The following is a 19,242-nucleotide window of genomic DNA, read 5'->3' as shown; positions in this document are numbered from 1 at the left end:
AGTTCTTGTTAGTTTTTGTCTGCTGACGATTGAGTCCCGTGGGATCCTGGCAAGCCCCCTTTAACCCTGTTCCAGGGTCCGTGTTGACAAGGTCTGGTAGCTCTTCGATGAGCTACTAGTGCCATAAAACTCTGCTCCTGCTGCTTGCGGTATCGTCTTGGCCGTTCGTTGGCTTGTCCGTGGCCAAATGATGGCCCATGGGTAGCAACGAAAAGCTCGCGGACAAAAACCTCCTTCCTCATTGTGTTTGTGCATGAATCGCTCTACTTTCTCTAGGTTCTAGTAAGATCCCTCGCTAGGCCAAGGCACTACTTGGTTTCTCTAGCCATATTGCCATGCTATTAGTGTCTGGCCAAGTGACGAGGGGCTTCTGCAACGTTTCGGCCACACATGGCGAATCGAGTTAGACCGCAAGAAAATGACTCAAATACGCCGGTCATTTGCTCATGTACTAGTTCATTTTGTTGGGGATGCCTTAAACCTACTGGTTGCGATATTGCGTGTGGCTGTCCCTGGTCCTAGAGAACAACAGAACAAGCCTGGCATGCCGATTTGTATAGACTGGACTTAACCTTATGATGGGCCGAAATTTAGTCTTTCACCAACAGAGGTCCATGTTTGCCTGAAATAGAGTTGCAGCGTCAAAGCGAGATCCATCTTTGTGACACACCAAGTTGACATTATCAAACACAAGACGAGGATATCAATAGCGTGGACGCCCAATCCGAGTAGGCATGCCGGAACACTATTTCGGTAGAGTGAATAACACTCTTCATGCCCATAAACGGGTATTGGTTTCTTCTAGTGACATTGTCTTCAATGAAGTGTGAAAAAGGAAAAAAAAAAGATTATGCTTTCTCTTTCCTTGCCCAAGGACAATTATCTACCCAGTCATTGCAGGGCCTTCTGTAAACTCCTAAAGTCGACAATTAATATCTGTCTGCAATACCGCTGCACAATTCATTTTCTGAACTGGCTCAAGAGACCACGCCAGGTCATTGTGATCGCCAGGGTCGTTTGAGACTACATACACACATAACTAACATGTAGACATTGACGGCGAACCGGAAAAGAGCAGCACACCCGCCGCAATCTTTGACATAAACACAATCAACTCCTCGATGTTCATATTACCTGCGTGAAACTTTGCCACACCGACTGGTCTACCGTATCGCCAAGCACTGGTGGTTGCGCGCAAAGGGAAAGACGACAGCTACTGAGCCGAAGCAGCCTCGACCGCAAAGCCACCTCTTCTTCCCCTGGAATGAGTTATGATACAATAATCAGCTAATTGCTGTCATTGGGTTTTACCCCCGAAGTGTCTCTCATACATGTCGACCGTGACGGGTGTCAGCCCCAGCTGTTTTGGCGGGTCACCGGTGGACTACCTCTGGGGTGTGTTTGGTACCATGTATACTCGCCATCCAACTCGCTTGGATGTTATTAAATCTTTCTTGCTTCGAGGAACTGCTAAAAGGTTAGCGGATCATGGTTCACGCACAAAATCTGCAACTTCGATTGCGTGCGTGCATAGGTCCTCCTGATGGCCTTAGTGGTTGGTTGTATCATGTTGTAGTCTGGGGTCGTTGTGTGGGAGAAGGTGGTCAGCGTTTATGACAAGCAGGATGAACCCGTCGGTAAGGGCCAAGAATGTACCGACCAACTTGGATACAATGGGGGCACCAAGTATGGGTATGGCAATTGAGAAGATAAAGACGTCGTTAGGTCTGTTCGAATTTGCCGCAGACTTGGCAGCATTATGAAATATAGATGAATTATATAAATTACATCAATCACATCAATCATGGTGGTTTGTCTCGCAGTGCAGTTCCTTTTTTTCTTATAATAGAACCCACGCTACGGACACGGCGCGCGGCTAACCTTGCGGCCACCTCAGCCCGGATATCAGTCCGTGGGGGGCCCGGCAACAGCACGTTTAGGCGATTACGGGCTCTACTACAGTAATTAGTGCAGCCTCACAGGTACGGCGCGGCGTGAAAAGAAGCGGGGGAGGGGCAAAGTGGAGCGGGCGGTGAGGGCAGGTAGGCAGGACCCCTAGATTTCTTATCGGACCTGCCGCAGTTTCTTATCGCGGCGCGCTAGGCCAAGCCTAGAGCGGTTTCGTCAGGACCCTGTTGTTCCAGGAAATTTTCCCTTTGACATCAACAACCTCTTCAAAACGGCCTTGCTTATCGCCGTGAAAATTTCAAACTTTGACATCATGGAACGCAGAGGAAGAGGATCAAACCAGAAGCGCGGTCCCAGGCGCGACCGCCGGGATGCGCCCTACAACGAGTCCCCCAGATCGGGCCAGCCTGCGCCGGCGAGAGCCCCAGCTGCCGCGCCGACGGCAGTCCCCCAAACCGCCGCACCGCCCCTCACCGAGCCCGTCCCCCAGGACACCCCGAGGTTCGCCGACATGGTCGGCGTCAACCCGGCTCTGGTCCAGGCCATCACTGAGGACCTCAAGTTCGACCACATGATGCCCGTCCAGGCCGCTACCCTCACCGAGCTTCTGCCCCCCAAGCGTGGCGACTGCCTCGTCCAGGCCAAGACGGGTACTGGCAAGACCATCGCTTTCCTCCTCCCCGCCATCCAGACCCTGATCACCAACAACCGCGGTCGCGGCGCCGGCATCTCTCTGCTTGTCATCTCGCCTACCCGTGAGCTGGCCATGCAGATCGCAAAGGAGGCCGAGGCTCTCCTCCAGCGCCTCAAGCAGTACCGCGTCTGCATCGCCATCGGAGGCACGAACAAGGACCGCGAGGAGAGACAGATCCTCGCCGGCTGCGACATTCTCATTGCCACCCCCGGACGTCTCATCGACCACCTGTCCAACGAGTACATCAAGGAGTCCTTCCGCAACCTCGACACGCTGGTGCTCGACGAGGCCGACCGCCTCTTGGACATGGGCTTCATGCCCGCCCTCAAGGACATCGTCCGCGCCCTGCCCGACAAGGCCAAGACCAACCGCCAGGGCATGCTCTTCTCGGCCACCATCGCCGCGCACGTCGAGCAAGTCGCCGGCCTCATCCTCTCCAAGGGCTACAAGTTCATCTCCACCATCCCCGCCGGCGAGGCCAACACCCACGAGCGCGTCCCCCAGCACCTCATCAAGGTGCCCACCTTCGCCGCCGTCGCCCCCGCCATGGTCGGTGCCATCCGCGAGGAAGCCGCCCACGTCGGCCCGGAGACCTTCAAGGCCATCATCTTCGCCCCGACGGCCGCCCTCGCCGACTTCTACGGCGACGTCCTCTCCAACATGCCCAACATGCCCCCCGCCTCCGTCCTGCACTCTCGCATCTCCCAGAGCAAGCGCACAAAGACGACAAACGACTACCGCGACTCCAAGTCCGGCATCCTCGTCGCCACGGACGTCATCGCCCGCGGCATGGATTTCCCCGGCGTCACTTCCGTCTTCCAGGTCGGCATCCCCGCCGACAAGGAGTCGTACATCCACCGCCTGGGCCGTACCGCCCGTGCCGGTGCCGAGGGCCGCGGCATCTTCATCGTTGCCGAGGTCGAGGGCTTCTTCCCCCAGTGGACCCTCAAGGAAATCTCCTTCCAGACCCGCCCCGCAGACCTCTCGTCCGCGGAGCAGGTGTACGCCATCGCAGAGCAGCGCATCGACGAGGCGCAAAAGGCCAAGATCTACCAGGCCTGGTTGGGCTACTACAAGAACTGGATGAAGCCGCTCAAGTGGGAGAAGGAGCAGCTCGTCGCCGAGGGCAACGTCTTTGCGCGCGACGCCCTCGCGTGCCCCGAGACGCCGCCCATCCAGAAGAGCACCGTCGGCAAGATGGGCCTGCGCGGAACCAGAGGCCTGGTCATCATCCCCGATGCGCCCAAGGGACGCCACGGACACCGCGGCGGCGGTGGTGGCGGCGGCGGCGGTGAGGGTCGCAGTGGCGGCTCCGGCGGCCGTGGAGGTGGAGGCGGAGGTGGAGGCGGAGGACGTGGCGGTGGAAGACGTGGCGGCAGATTCTAGATGCCCTACCCACTTCCCCCCTATTTTCTTTTCCTCTTTTTTTTCCGTGTGTCTAATGTGTTCGTCGTTTTACTTCCACTTTGGGCGGTTTCCCGAGCTTGTTTACTACTTACTACACATCTTGATACCCCCTCATACATCAATCTGTACGACGGGAGAAAAAGTGGGATATCACACCTGGGGATAGGTGCGGCTGGCGTTTTTTACGGTATAGACGCGGGTTACGGTTTATTAGAAGTTCCGGGCAATAAAAAGGGAGAAGGAGAGAAGAAGAATAAATGAAAACGAAGTTTGCCATGTCTTTCTTGGGCGGTCTGTTTGCAGTCCAACAAAACAGTGATCTTATTCCACGGTCCGGGATCTTCCTCTCCTCATCTGTTGGTGTTCATGTGGGAAGCCTAAATTGTCTCTCGACGCCCTCCTCCCTCTGTCAAGTCTTGATGTGTACACGATGAGTCCATGACAAGCAGAATCCGTTGGTGAACCCCCCCCCCCCCCCCCTTTTTTTTTTTTCATTAGTTTGATTGCATCACCGGGCGCCGAGGCGGGTTCGCAATCCACCCCTCCCGCCCCTTCCGCCGAGAGGATCCGAACCTGGATCATCCCCGAACCCGGCGGTGCGTTTTATTTATAGGAGGGGGGAAACGGCTCAGCGAACAGCTCGGCGACAGATTGCGCGGGAGGGGGCCCGGGTGTTGCAGGCTGACGCCCGGCAGGGGGCTCCCTAGGCCAGCATACCCGGTTGCCGGAGTTGGATCCGGAAGCCTTTTTTATTTATTCTTTGGAATGCAATGCAATATAATGCGAGTCCAGCTTCCCAACAGTTTGTACGTCACATGAGTCTTTTGGCGGGTGAGAATGAAGTTCAAAGGTGCTGTGCACCTGATTCGGCTCGTGCTCGTGCTATACACTCCTCCCAGGGACATTACCAAGTCCTTCTGGCCTTCCAACGCAAGCGCGAGCTGTGCGTCTACCCAACCCGCACCGGATCCCATGTATATACACATGTCAACGCCGCAGGGCAATCCAAGCCCTCGTCCTCAAAACCAAAACCCGTTCCAAAAAAGACAGCCCAAGTCCCCAACACCTTGCAGGAAAACACACCCGTTTAAACAACCTCCTTGCGGAAGAACAACACCTGTACCATCCAAGGCCGAAGTGGTACCCCCTCCCCCCCCCAGCCCGTCGCTCACGACGCCCTTTTGAACTACTGGACATTTGTGTCCAAAAACGTGGCCGTATATATGTACAGCATTTCTAAGCCCCGGTTGCACCACCGAGGCATTCGGCTCCTGGAAGGCGTGAAATGCTGTCACCGCATATCACTGAGCCATGTGAAACGTATCCCCGCTGACTGTCGAGCGACGCAAATAGAGACTATAAGAGAGATATACTGAAATGGAAAGAAACGGAACGTGGGAAATAGGTTGGCTGAGGGAATGCGGCACTGAGGTGTTTCCACCTGGCCAGCTTTCGGCAACAGCGTGTAATGATCATGATGTCATGATAGTGCCGCCAGTCAAAAGAAACTTGTCTTTTTTTTTTTTTGTCTTGGGTGTTTTTGTTTTCCTCTTTTTTTTTCTCGCTCGGCCTTGCGGGTCGAATGGTGGTGGGCAATGTTGGGCAGGCTCGCGTCATGCATGGGGCCAAATCAGCCTAATGAGAATGCCTGAGCGCAGCCCAACACTGCATGCAACCACAATCGGGGTAAAATGTGACACGGAAACGAAAATGTCTTGAATTAAGAGAGTTAAATCCAAAGGATTCAAGACCTCTCAATTAGTAGGCGGCATAGCCGTCATAGCTCTCTGCGAGTGGGTCCTGGAAGTTGGTGGGTGTGATGGTGTTTGAAGACGAAATGGAGAAGGCCGTCTCGTGGGACAGGCCGCTCATTGGCGAGGTTGAAGTGAAGGGCGAGAAGGCGAATGCCTCCGACGCCGACGAAAGTGGCATGTTGGAGACGGCCAAGTAAGAGGCCTGAGACGTATCAATTGCCGCCAGCTCGGGCATCTGATAGGACGCAGCGTAACCCATGTCGTAGGGCATGTTCTCGCCCATGTGGCCAAGGGAGAGGTCCATCGACATGGAGGGGTCGAACTGTGCGGCCTCCTCTTCATCTTCGTCCTGGGCTTCGGCCTCGCCAGCATCGTCATCGGCAGCGACAAGCACCTCTTCCATCCACAGCTTGAGCTCATTCATGGGGGGCCAGTCGCCGCCGCCCTTGCCGCCACGCTTCTCCTCGTCGTCGCCTCTCTTGTTCTTGCCGCGAGGAGTCTTGGGCTTGAAGTGAGTGCGGCGGAGATGAGCAGCGGCGTTGTAGTAGGCGCCATAGTGCTTATTAGCGACACACTGCTTGCATTTGGACAGTGGGTTGATTGCCTGCACGCCAGATTGAATGCCGGCCGTCGCAGGGTCGCGGCAGACGAACTTCTTGACAACGCCCTCGTGTTTTGCGTTGACGTGTCTTCTCAACTCGTGGTCGCCACGGAAGCCATCGGGGTGGTCCGAGCACATATCGCAGTAGACCTTGGGATGCTTAGGACGAGTGTAGGAACCCTTGGCCACGGCGACCTTGCCCTCCTTCTTGGCGGCAGTGGATTGGGAAGACTTGATGGCTTCGAGGGGTTTGGGGCAGAGTTTGGTTCGGTTGGCGTTCTGGATCTGCTGCAGGCGAGCCTCCTTTGCCCTACGCTCCGTGTTCGACTTTGTGGACGCGGTGCTGTTGGCGGAGATGGAGCGCTCCATCATGGACGAGCCTTGAAGGAACTGCTCATCCATGGGCGACTGCTGGGCGTAGTGCGGCGAAAGGCTGGCACCGGCGCCGACATAGGCCAGGTAGCTCTCCGACTTGACATTGGGCGAAGTGCCCTGAGGCGGAACGGCGAAGTGATCATGTGCCATGAAGTCGGCGGGTTGCGATTGTGTTGAGTTGATTCTTGCCATCTCCAATGCGCCGCTGAGGGACTGGTTGTCGAAGCGGTTGTCGAACGAGCTGTTCTCCCTCGTCAAGGGCATCGTCTCGGCAGCCGAGGTGCCGGAGCTCATTGACGGACAGACCGAGGTGACCAAGCTAGCCTGCGAATTGCGGCCGTCGTAGGGGGTCAAGAAGTGCGGAGGCGGAATCATGGCTGGAGACGGTATCTCGTATTGCGTGGCCAAGTAATCGGCAGGGTTCATGCCGACGCCGAGGTCTGAGAAAGAAGCGTTCTCTTCCACTGGCGAAAGGCCCGAATGGCGTCGATTTGATGGCGTGCGGTGCAGGGAGGGCTCAAACAACACATGAGGGTCGTCCTTGGACTCGCAAAAGCGATCCATCATGGTGTTGGTCGCATTTGACGTCTGAAGGGTTGCCACGGGGCCCTTGGCGACAAAGGGATTCGACTTTTCCGATCTGTAGGAGGCACTTCTTGCCATGCCCGTCATGGGCACGGCGCGGGGGTGCTGCTGTGACATGACCCTCGCGCGCTTGACGGGGTGTGGTGAGTCGAGGTCACCACTGTGCTCCTGATATGTTTGTTAGTACGGATGCAAGGTGCACGGCAGTAGCACGAAATGGCGATTTACCATCATTCTTGTGGGTGCAGCAGAGTAGCCCATGTTGGACTTGCTCCTTGGCATTGTGGCTCTCCTGGCCAGAAGGAGACCATTGTGATGTTGTTGTTGATGTTGATGCTGGCTAATGGCAGAATCTACGTGGTAGTCACCTTGGTGTGGGAGCAGGTTTAGATGATTGCTCATGGCAGCCGGTACAGATGCATGTTGAAGAAGGTTGTGGAGGTTTGCTAGCTCTTGCTCCTTCTCATGCATCTGCCGTTGAATCTCTTGGATGTTGTAGGGTTGACTCATGTTGGTCCGTCTATCTGACTCTGCCTTTTTTTTTCTTTTACTTTTGCCGACAGTGAAGACGGTGTTAGACAGCGGGGTGACGAGCGAAGCTAGGGTTCTGTCTGGTTCGTGCCGAGGTGTGAAGCGTGTCAGGCCTCAACTTCGGTTCAGATCTAGGGCCGTCCGAGTCAGGACGGGTAGAGGATTCGATGGTGATGGATGTGAAGTTGCTGCAGCCTCGTCTTTGTCCAGCGCATCCAAGGGCCCCCGAGTGAACGACGGTGGAAATTAGCGGGGATATTGTTTGGAGCAAAAAAGACTGTGGTATGTCCCTTTTTTTTTTTTTTTTCTGTTGGCGAAACAAAACCCGGCGGCGTGAATTTTTGTTTCTTTGTGGTCGAGACTTGTGTTTGGTCTCGAGGGATTTGTGAGAGAAGGTTTCTTGAATGCGAGGCGAGGCGATGGACAGGGAGTTGTGGCTTCGAATAGGAAGACGATCGTAGGAGGATTTGGGAAGGCGGACGGCGAGGCCTAGTGGTTTAAAGAAGTCGACAGGATCAGCAGCGCAACGAGTGCCCAGTCACGGAAGTGAGGCTTTGCGGCGTCTCCACAGCGAGCTGGTAATGTCGGTGGAACAGGCAAGACAGAGCACGCTAGAAATGACAGGGGTAAAGGGGGGATGGATGGATGAATGTGGATGGATGGGAAGGGAAGGGGGCGTGTGCTGCGATGGTGATGAGGTGTGTGTCAGTGTGTGAGTGTGTGTGTGGGTGAGTGTGTGAGTGTGTGGTGTGTGAGTGTACACTAGACAACCATGCAGTATGTGAGTGAGGTGTGGGATGAATGCGATGCAGTGGTTGGGTAGAGGGTGTGTGATGGAGATGGAGCGTGCTGTATGGAGACGACGACGACCGGTGGTGGTGTTGGGTGTTGGGTGGTGATGATGAGCTGGCCGGCAGGGAGCTGCTGCTTGTACTGGTCCTGCTCTTGCCATGGCCATTGCCATGGTCGGTAGGTATTGATTGTTCTGCTGCTAAAAAGTCCTATGACGAGATGCGCAGCTACATAGTACTCTGGGAACTGCGGTGTACAGGAATCTGCCTGGGCAAAAGGTGCGGTGAGCAGAAATGGGGGGTGTGGGCCGAGACGAGACGAGACAAGAGGGACGACGACAACGAAGGCTAATTAGCATGTACCATTGTATAGTTGACTAGGACGAGGGAAGGAAAGAACTCTCGAGGAGCAGGAGCAGAAGCAGGAGCAGGAGCAGGAGCTTCTCACGTACTCACTCAGTTGGGCAGACAGAGTCGGCGCCGACAAGAGACAGCGGCAGCAGGAGCAACGAAACAGCTAGCAGCAGCAGAAGACAGGCAGGCAGAGGACAGCTAGGCAAGGAAGGAACGAATGGAAGCAGGGAAAGAAGGTTAAAGTGGGGGTGAAGCTCGCCCGTCCGTGGCCCCGCGATAACTCTGAATCGCCCAGTCGCAGCCTTCTCCAAAAAAAGGTACGTACTGCGCTGGTCCGGGATCCACCGAGCAAAGTAAACACTGAGTCTGGCTGGGATCTGCCCGTCAGGCTTCGGCTGATGCAGCGTCGCGCACGGCGTTTCTGGTTTCCAGTCTGCCCCCCCCTACCCTCCTCCACCATACAAAGTACTCAGGTACTTTCGGCTTCGGTGACGACTGTCCCAGTTTCCAGTGTGGTATTTTTGGGAGGTCGCGGTGGTCACCAGGGAAGGGGGGGTGTGTGGGCACCGAACACGTCTGCTAGCGCGTGCCGGGCAGGGGTGCAAGGCCTAATGATGGCTCAATAATCTTTCATTCTAGGCACAACTTCGCCCGGTTGCCGTTCAGCTCACTCACTCTTGCTGGCATGGCATGGCAGGGCAGGCTGCCGAACACTTGCTATGCGTCTGTACTTTCAACCGCACTAACCTAACCACTCCCGCCGGCTCATACGAACTCTCAGTCTCCCCTCAATGTCATGAGTTCTGTCGAGGCTTTTCGCATCTTTGCCACATCTAGACTGGTCCTGGCCACCGCTCAGGAACCCTGCCCTTAGCCGGGTTGTCATTATCCATCTTGCCGCGTCCTTAATCTTGAGCTTTTCCAATCCCGGGCTGGTGCTCTCTCACAAAGTTCACTTTAGCAGCGCCCATCATGACCTGACTTGGACCCATCCCAGTCAGGTCCAGTCCACTGCACATTTGCATCGCAGTGCGCACTGCCTCTCCAGCTAATTATCTTCTCTACGCTAAATGTGACAGACATACAGCGAGTGCCGTACAGAACCACCACCCGCCTGCAATCAGTGACCGACAGCCTGCCTGGCCGGGGGCCCTCCCCCCCACAGCCCATCACGACGATGAAGCAGCTGTAAGGACCTGGGATAATGCGCCGACATCGTGATCGTCCCGAGCTTTCGCAGCTGGGCCCACCCGCTTGCGGATCCCTTTCTGCGGTGTATTGCAATGGTAATGAGATCGCGATGCGATGAAGGATGAAGATGCCATGTCCCCTCTCCCCTTCTCTCTTCCCCACTTCCATCATCATCCAACCGTCTGTTCCGACCTCCAACGTCCGTCTCTTGTGCATCGCTCGCATCCATCTGAACAGTGAATGATGGCTCTAACATGTGTCCGTCATGCTGGCATTGCCCGTGCAAACACACTTCGGCCTCCGCGCGTAACCTGTCCCAACACGGTGACCATCGCGCTCGCAACTGTGCGCATTTGCATTGGACCCCGCGCGCGCTTTAGCATATTCAGCATATCATGGTAATACGTTGGCATGTAATGCATGAGGTAATAGCCGCAAGATAGGAAGAAACAGAGAGGGAGGAGGGGGGGAAACACCAGACCGGACCACCACCAAGACCAGACCAGCTAAACTATCTTTCATCAAATGATACAACCGGCACTTTGTGATGGATGTACACAGTAGCTTGTGGGCGTGCCTGTGTGTGTGAGTGTGTGTATGTGGCTTGGGATACTCCCGCGCGCCGTTTGACATGACTCGTCCCTGACACCGTCGGCCGTTGAGCATGCGGTTGCGCGCTACTGACAGCACCAGCCGAAAGCAAAAAGAGACAACCTTTCAAACTTCCCGCCGCGGGGACCGAGCAACGCAACATCACCACCACCTCTACCACCACTACGGTGTCCCGCTAACAGGGACGGGATGTCCTTATCAAGCAACTCTATTTCGTCCTTACTTCTGTAACCATTTCCCCTCGTGTATTCGCGGCCCTTCTCGTTCTCGGCTGCCTTTTCGACAACAGCATACCTTGATGCTCATTCATGCGTAGCTTCCCTAGCTCCCCTTAGGCCCCTCTTCTGGCACTGTCACTCACTCCACGAACGCTCATCTCACACATGAGGTCAAAGAGTGAATTGGCTTTTCCCCTCTACCCTATTCAGGACGAGATCGGGATGAGGGGGGAATCGCGTCCCGATGGACCAGCTTGGATCCTTTTGGGCGGAATCGTCCGATCCTTCGGCATCCTTTTTTCTTTTATTTCTTTTCAATAGTTCAAAACTTGAAACTTCAAAACTTGTGACGAGAGCGATAATTACCCCGAGGTAACAGTGACGACCAGCGATGATGGAATTGTAAGTCGCAAATGACGGAACGTGTCAAACGTTGGGCCAAACCCAACAAACAACCAACCCGATTCGATACACCATGCCATACACTTTAGACCAACATAGGGATGGACAAGTCACAAATTGGGAAAGAATGAACGAAAGGAAAAACAAAAATCAAACAACCAACCATGCTGTTGGCGCCGCAAGGGGTCGGTTATCACCTAAGCTTGCGAGTCCCCCCATGCCTGGCTACCTAATCTTGACTGATCTCCAAGCCTGGGCCGGGAACGGGGAAATCGGAAGGGAGCCCGGCCATGGCTTTTTGAGACACTGAGAACGCGGGATGTGAGTGACGCACGAGAGGGAAAAAGCAATTATGCCTACAGGACGGCAAGCTGCGTTGCTGGCCCGCGGCCGGGGACGTTGGGGATGGATGGAGGTGCTTGTGCTCAGCCCAAGGGATAAGAAACAACACCAAAGACATATCCCGTCATTGTGGTCAGCATCAGGACATTTGGGACAGCGATCTCCCATCCCATAAGACACACAAGCACACCCGACATGCAGCCTCCCATGTCTTCGGCATCGCTCACGGACGCACGCCACGCAGAGACGCTCACACACAAAACAAAAAGTACACACACACAAGTGACAAGAGACAAGACAATTCCACAACCATGCCATGCCCGTGAGGTGCCCATGCCATACTTTAGATGCGCCCATGATGTTCAGGCACCGCTTCGCAGCCTGCTTCCCTCACCACCACCCCTCCGGCCGTGTGTTGTATGGCCCGCCGGCTTCCCTAGCAGGGTAATGCCACACATCGTGGGCGCCCATCACCAACTGCATCTCGTAGTCATCGTTGTCGTCTCAAGGCGGCAATGATACGACGGGGGTGGGAGGCACCCCTCACCCCAGGCCCCCGGGTGCTGGCTGACCACCGCGTCTGCCCGCAGTCTTTTTTTCTTCCCCCTGTGCCACCGAGCGCCGCGATGTCATTCGATGGAAAGCTACCGCGCTGCATCGAAGCAGAAGGGGAAAGGGAAGCAAACAACAAAAAACGCCTAATCACGACCTGACTGGCTGTCCCGTCCGCCGACTTGCATGCGCTGCGTGCCACGGCAGCAGCAGCAGTCCACAGAAGATGCCATGCCATGACCCCATTCCACACCCACTCCAATGACGCCAAAATCTGTGATTGACGCGATACGATACGGTGCCCATCACAGGACGCATCTGATCCTCCATCCATTCATTGGCCGTGTTGGTCCAATCGCCAACTGTTTGCCTCGTTTTCGAGAGTGTACGTACTTGCGGCGTTGGAGAACCCCTCCTCCCCCCCACATCGAATCGCCAGTCTCACTGGACACACCCGCTACGTACCTATGCACACTCTGTAAGCAGCGGGCTGTTACCGTTGGGTTAGTGCTGTAAGGCAAGCTGGGCTTTCCCATGTCGTCCAACGCTCGCTGGACACTCCCCTCCCCCCCTCCTTCCCCCAACTCTCTCCCAGGCCGGCCGGATCCACTTTTACCTCATCCAGCTTCGACGAATCACGCCCGCGCTAGGTCATCGCCAAATACGGATTAGCGCCGCAGGGCGAAGGTTGACTGGCCACGGCTCGCTCCCGCAAAGTGAGGCTGCCGCCCCGCCGCCTTCACCATTGGCTCTTGCGATGCGGCGCCCCTCCCTCCACCACATGGGTGAGGTAGGTAGCTTTTTGGTGTTGGTATTGCTCTTTCCCAGAGATGGAGTTCCAATCTTGGCTGCTTTACGCGCGGTAGTCTCGTCTCGTCTCGTCTCGTCTGTTTGCCCCTCCGAATGAACCTCGTGCTCCAAAATCTACTCTCCATCTACTCAAACCGGCCCCATTCCATCAGCCAAGCAACGTCTCCCAAAAGAAGCTCGGGATCGTCCCGCGCAGTGTCCCGCCTCGAGGGATCACCGCTGTCGCCCTCTCCCCCCCCGTCCTCGCCCTTCCGGTCACTTCCAGCCAAAGTTGCCCAAATGGCCGCTCTCAGACCGCCCGAGAGAGATGGCAGAGATGAGGTGTCATCAACCGCGACCCTCCTTGCAACGGACCCCAGTGGCCCATGCATCTCTGCGACAATCTCCCGTCTGATGACGGGAGATGGCATTGGGATTTGGGGGGTGTTCCCCGGCAGACCCGGGTCCCCTCCCCTCCTCCCCTTGTGTTTCTGTCTGTCTCGCCCTCGCATCTCCCGTGTTGGGATGGCCGTCTCTCGCAGATCGCACTCTGTTTGTCACTCACCGAAATAGACACGGTTCAACATGCTGCTGTTGCTGCTGCCGCTGCCGCTGCCGCTGACTACACAAGTACCCAGTATGGTATGCACCTTTTGCGCGCAAGTGCGCGACTCGCGCAGAAACAACCGACCGTAGTCGCACGGTTGGCGATCCCACTCGACGATGCACATGTTGTCTCCATGCTCGCTTTCGCCGTCGCTTCTAGCCACCCTTACGAACATTTTTTTTTGTTCATGTCCATCCCAACCCCATGGCCGCCGCCGCCGCCGACAGCAACGGCAACGACAATGGCGGGTCTTACCGCCTCAGGGCCATAGCTCGTTTACTTGTTTGGTGTCAAGTTGTTTAATTGTTGCATTGCAACACCAGCGGAACTCAATCCCAGAATAATGGCAAATTGGCGGCAGTATTCGCCTTTCTGAGCGCCGCATGGCCCTTTTTCCTCTTCTCCAATGACGCTTTTCGCGTTTCTTGGCCACGGCTGGGTGTGTGCCCGATATTGGGGGTTGATAGAAACCATTGATTTTCTAGAGTCCTGCCAACGCACGGCACAGCCAGTCGTCCTCTTCCGTGCGGCGGCTGTGCCAAACAGACAGGCCCGTTAAACCAAAAGCGCATGGCTGCTTTTTCAACGCCCGGTCCCCAATAGGGCGAGGGGCATCTATCTGACGGCCGCTTGGCGTTTGTCTTCGCCACATCTCGGTGAGGAATGAGGGGTCGGACACTATTGCATGGTAGCGTGGTAGTAGGGGACGAGACCACGGACAGAGAATCAGCCTGCCGCTAGGACGCCTCCGTCAGCCCATCATCCAATCCCGCCCTTTGGGTAATACTCGCATCTTTTCTCCTCGTCGAATAGGGTACATCGTGGGCCGGCTCCCCGAGCCGCATCGCAGCGCAACCGCGCGTCGCATTCGCGGAGCAAACCCGGCACCCCCTTTCGCTCTCGTGTTGTCCAGTCTCCTCGCCTCCCTCCCCCGGTTGCGGGCTTTTGTCATGTAAGTCGTGCAGGAGGCCGGCCTGACAGACCTGCCGTGGCGCTGATTCGGCCGGGGATTCGGTCTAGGCGTGCTTCCCGCCAGCCAGCCCGCTCGCTGCTGCTGCTGGGGCTGCTTCCGCTGTGTGCCAGCTTGGCCGAGAGGCCAGAGACAGACAAACAAATGGGCATGGAGTGTGTGAGAGACTGCACAAGAGACAGAGACAGGGAGAGACGGGCAGACACAGACGACCAATTATTGGGAAGGTGAGGCAGGCACGGGGCTCGAAAGTTCGGGCTACGTAGAGTGCGGCTACGGTAATCTGCGCATCTGCGCACCTGAGCACCTGCGCACCCGCTCATCTATCTGCTGGCTACTACTATCTTCCCTTCGATATCGGCCACGGGAACATATTGGCTCGTGAAGAGGGCTGCCGCCGATACCGCGGACGGTACATGTGTGCTCGGCGTATGGATGTAGATCAGCTATGGCCGGGACTCTGGCGCCGCGGCATGGTATCAGCCCCATCCGCGAACCGGTCACCGAAATATGCAGGTCTAAACGGTCTAAACGGTCTAAACGGTCTGCTCTTCACTGCATTTTAATCCACCCTAGAGGCAATCAGAAGCAACCAGTTAGGCTGCCCTTCTCAATCTTGATGTCCCCAATGAGAGCCTTACTGAATGAATGTTGGTATGTCGCCAGCCTTCCATCTATCACTGCATTTTAGTCTACCATAAAAGCAATCACAAGGCAGCCAAACGAGCTGACTTCTTATGCAATATTTCCTTAATGAGCACCGGCCCCATATAGCCTGCTCTTCACTGCATTTTAACCCACCCCAGAGGCAATCAAAAGTCAACCAGTTAGGCTGACTTTTGCAGTCTCGGTGTCCCTAATGGGAGAGCCTCGTTGCGATCTCAGGCAGGAGGCTCGTTCTCACTGCATTTTAATCCAATCCGAAAGCAATCACAAGGCAACCAAGTCCAATGAGCGCCCCGTCACCAAAACTATAAAAGGGACAGAGTTCACTGCATTTTAATCCACCCCATAGGTAATCGTGAGTCAACCGTTAAGCTGACTTGCGCAATCTTGCTCCACAATGAGAGCCTCATTGCCCTTAATTAACTAAATTCCAATCTATCCCAATCACCAGCCAACCTTATGAGATGGCTTTGGCAGCCATCCGTCCCTATCACCTCTATAATAGAAGCCGCAGAGCCGCAAATGGCCTTACTGAATTTTACACCACCCCAAGACAATCACCAGATAATCATGCAAGATGGCTTTCGCAGTGATCCATTCCCATGAACGCCCTGATAACGAAGAGCAAAGCCTCTAACCCCCACATATGTTCATTGTGGTTGGAGTAGGCGAGCCTTCCCAACACAGTAGCTCAGCTGTACCACATGGCGGTTCTATCTGGGCGCCGTTGATAAAGTCAATTGCTTGCTAGGACATTGGAATATAAGTGGAGGATAGATGGAAGATGGGCCAAGGCTAATGTGTGTATCGCGGCTTTGGCATGTTTTGGGCGGCAAGATAGCGGCCTCGGCTACGTGCTCTAACGGGAACGTATACAGCTTATTGTCCCACCGTGTCTCTGTTCTCCATTGTACCGCAAAGTGACCTTTATTGCCCTCTGATCATCGCTTGATGTTGCGACGGCTTCGGGAACTGGCTCGTCCATGCTCGTGTTTATAATTTGCAGCTTTGTATCTTGAAACGTCACTTTGAGGCTATGCAGTGCAATTCAATCCCTGCTAGAGGCAATTACTCCACTACAACACCCGAACTGCAAGATCGTAACCCATGGCTGGCTTGGAATAATGACAGGCGGCAGAAAAGTAATGTCGGTTTCTTAAGATGAAGTCACGAAGGTGGGACTGGATCAACGAGACCAATCCACGTGACCGCCCTCATCGGCCCCACTTACACCGGCCCAACCGGCAGAACCTCGGCAATGCTGTCTCAGCGGGAACCCTGCCGTTAATGACACCTGTGAGCTACGGAACAGCGGTAGCCAATGCGCGCTGCGCGACTGTCCAAATAGGTTCAAGGTGGCCACACGAGCGACGGCACCTCTCCACCACAACTTTCGCTCCCTCTACATGTGAACCAACGTCCAATTACACGGCACGATGCGCCGTCTCAACCTAGTCTTGCTGGCGACAGCCCAGCTGTGCGGGGCCCGCCACTCCGGCTTCAGCGTCCACGATGACCTCGTGGCATATCCCCAGGTACGTCCGGCGGCCGAGAGCCGTTCGTGACGGGCGGTGCTGACGTTTGTGCGTGCGCAGTACGAGATCGTCATCTCGGAATCCTACATTTTAGAAAACGAAGCGCAGGTCCTGCTGGACCGCACGAACCCGCATCCCGCCTACTCGGCCGATTTCTCCACGGCCTCCGACGTCTCCCAGGACACCCGAGACGCCGCCGACGCCGACAATGGACCCGCGGCGGATGTCGCTGAGAGGTACGAGGTCATGAAGATGCCCCCCTCCAAGTTCCTCTGCTCGATACCCATCCTGGAGCCCCAGACCCCCGAAAACCACACGGCGACGGAGCTCGCGAAGCAGGAGGAGGCGCGGGAGCTGGCCAAGGCCTCGGCGCACGGCTGGAAGCTGCTGAACGACCTGGACGGCAACTGTCTGTACTTCATGTCCGGGTGGTGGAGCTACAGCTTCTGCTACAACAGCGAGGTCGTCCAGTTCCACGCCCTTCCGACGGTTCCCAATGGGCAGCCGCCCGTCCGCGACCCCCACACGGCCGAGTACGTCCTCGGCCGGGCACAAAAGTCGCCAAGCCAGCGACAACAGACACACAACCAAGAGCAGCAAACGACGAACGCCGGGGACCCCCCGGCGAACACTGATCTGCAGATCAAGGGCGACCAGCGGTACCTCGTGCAGAGGATGGACGGGGGGACCATCTGCGATCTCACCGGCCGCGAGCGGACGATCGAGGTGCAGTACCACTGCGTGCCTGGCATGAAAGGGGACCGTATCGGCTGGATCAAGGAGGTCACTACGTGCGCCTACCTCATGGTCGTCAACACCCCGCGCCTCTGCAACGACGTGGCCTTCCTCCCGCCGAGGGCCACGACCGCGAACCCCATCAGCTGCCGGCTCATCCTCCCGTCCGACGACCCCGCGGCGCAGGCCGAATGGCACCGCCAGAAGACGCTGGAAGCCGAGGAGGCGATGGTGGGGCGGGTGGAGGATCCCGCCGCCATTGACGAGCTGCTGCTGCAACAGCAGCAGCAGGAACAGCAAGACCCGAACGCCAGGGACCGGGCCCAGAAGGGCGTCAACGTGGGCGGCGTCATCGTCGGCTCGCGCAGCGTGCTCGCGGACGCGGACGAGGAGGGCAAGCCGCCGGCCAAGCTCGCCCCGCCGCGCAGCTACCTCCCCGGGCGCGGGCACGGGCCGCTGGCGGAGATCATCGCCAGCGCCAAGAGCAAGGCCGAGGGCGGCGAGACGAGCGTGCTCGACGAGAACGAGCTCAAGAAGCTGGACCTGAGCCCGGAGCTCGTGGAGGAGATGCGGGCGCAGCTGGAGCGCATCGCCGGCGACAAGGGGTGGAAGCTCGAGGTCGTGGAGCAGCCGGGCGACCAGAGGGAGATCCGGGGCATCGTCGACCACGGCTCGGCGGGGGAGAGCGAGGAGGACCTCTCTGGGAAGGGGAAGAGGAAGAAGAAGGCTGCCGATGAGGCGGGGCAGCAGAAGCAGCAGAAGCAGCAGAAGCAGCAGGACCAGCAGCAGCAGCAGGAGGACCACCAGCATCAGCAAGACCAGCAGCAGCAAAAGGAGCAGCAGCAGCAGCAGCAGGAGGAAGAGGACGGAAGCGTGGAGCAGTTCTTCAAGGACGAGCTCTAAGGATATGCGCCTTTCCGACGGGCTGGCATTGGCGTTTTGGGGATTATCGTCATGTGTAAATTGATTACACCGAAGCAGTACTGAAGGGTTTCGGATGTTTGTTCTCGAAAGACTTAATGAATTGTTCCAAGCTGTTTACTTGCCATTGTGACTGTCTGATCCCTTTTCTTTCTTTCTTTTTTCTTTCTTTCTCACAAATACAGCCCCCTTTCGAGCAGGGACTGGCCAGAGACTGGGATGAGACGAGACCCAGTCGTGAGGATGGAGGTTTGCTCTCCTCGTTACACTGTACTCTGCTTCCCATGGCCCGGGTTTCTGTATCTCTGATGACAAGGTAGAGGTGTATCTTCTGGGCAGCAAGGCATACGAAACCCCTCCCTGTTGGAGAGCCCCCGTGGACGATTCGAGGGCTCCTTGTTCCCATCAAGCCGAGTGTGGCCATGCTGCTGCCCTTAGTCCAGAATTTGTTTCTGTATCTGTGTTTGTCAAGGGTGATGTGTACTACGTATCCCATGTCCCCTTTCATATTGCTATCTTGACGCTACCGTCAGGTAAAAGAGTACTCTCGACTGTCCCTAAGACCGCAGGAGCAAGCGACGGCCGAAGATCTCGGAACTGCTTAGTTTCTCACGTTGCCGCAGTCTTCCCATACCGGTCGTACCTTAGCCTCTCTGTTGAAACTGTGATCATTGGCGCCCTCATAAGATTTCGGAAAAGCCG

The 19,242-nt window shown here is 56.2% G+C and overlaps 3 protein-coding genes across 3 annotated transcripts; 2 read left to right on the top strand and 1 right to left on the bottom strand.

Moving 5' to 3' along the window:
* Positions 1-2,221: 2,221 nt before the first annotated feature.
* On the top strand, positions 2,222-3,988 carry EsH8_II_001259 (P-loop containing nucleoside triphosphate hydrolase protein; the record flags this gene model as incomplete). The annotated part of the gene is made up of 1 exon (XM_083264557.1): positions 2,222-3,988. One exon carries the CDS (start codon positions 2,222-2,224, stop codon positions 3,986-3,988), a length of 1,767 nt encoding a protein of 588 aa, XP_083121879.1.
* A 1,779-nt stretch (positions 3,989-5,767) lies between these two features.
* Positions 5,768-7,834, bottom strand: EsH8_II_001258 (uncharacterized protein; the record flags this gene model as incomplete). Its single annotated transcript, XM_083264556.1, has 2 exons — positions 5,768-7,492; positions 7,553-7,834. 2 exons carry the CDS (start codon positions 7,832-7,834, stop codon positions 5,768-5,770), a joined length of 2,007 nt encoding a protein of 668 aa, XP_083121878.1.
* Positions 7,835-16,785: 8,951 nt separating this feature from the next.
* Positions 16,786-18,522, top strand: EsH8_II_001257 (glucosidase II beta subunit-like protein-domain-containing protein; the record flags this gene model as incomplete). Its single annotated transcript, XM_083264555.1, has 2 exons — positions 16,786-16,884; positions 16,945-18,522. 2 exons carry the CDS (start codon positions 16,786-16,788, stop codon positions 18,520-18,522), a joined length of 1,677 nt encoding a protein of 558 aa, XP_083121877.1.
* Between the last annotated feature and the right edge of the window lie 720 nt (positions 18,523-19,242).

The sequence above is a fragment of the Colletotrichum jinshuiense genome, chromosome 2 (assembly GCF_051148585.1).
Source record: "Colletotrichum jinshuiense chromosome 2, complete sequence".
Classification (NCBI taxonomy): domain Eukaryota; kingdom Fungi; phylum Ascomycota; class Sordariomycetes; order Glomerellales; family Glomerellaceae; genus Colletotrichum; species Colletotrichum jinshuiense.
This window is presented reverse-complemented; position numbering and strand designations above follow the sequence as displayed.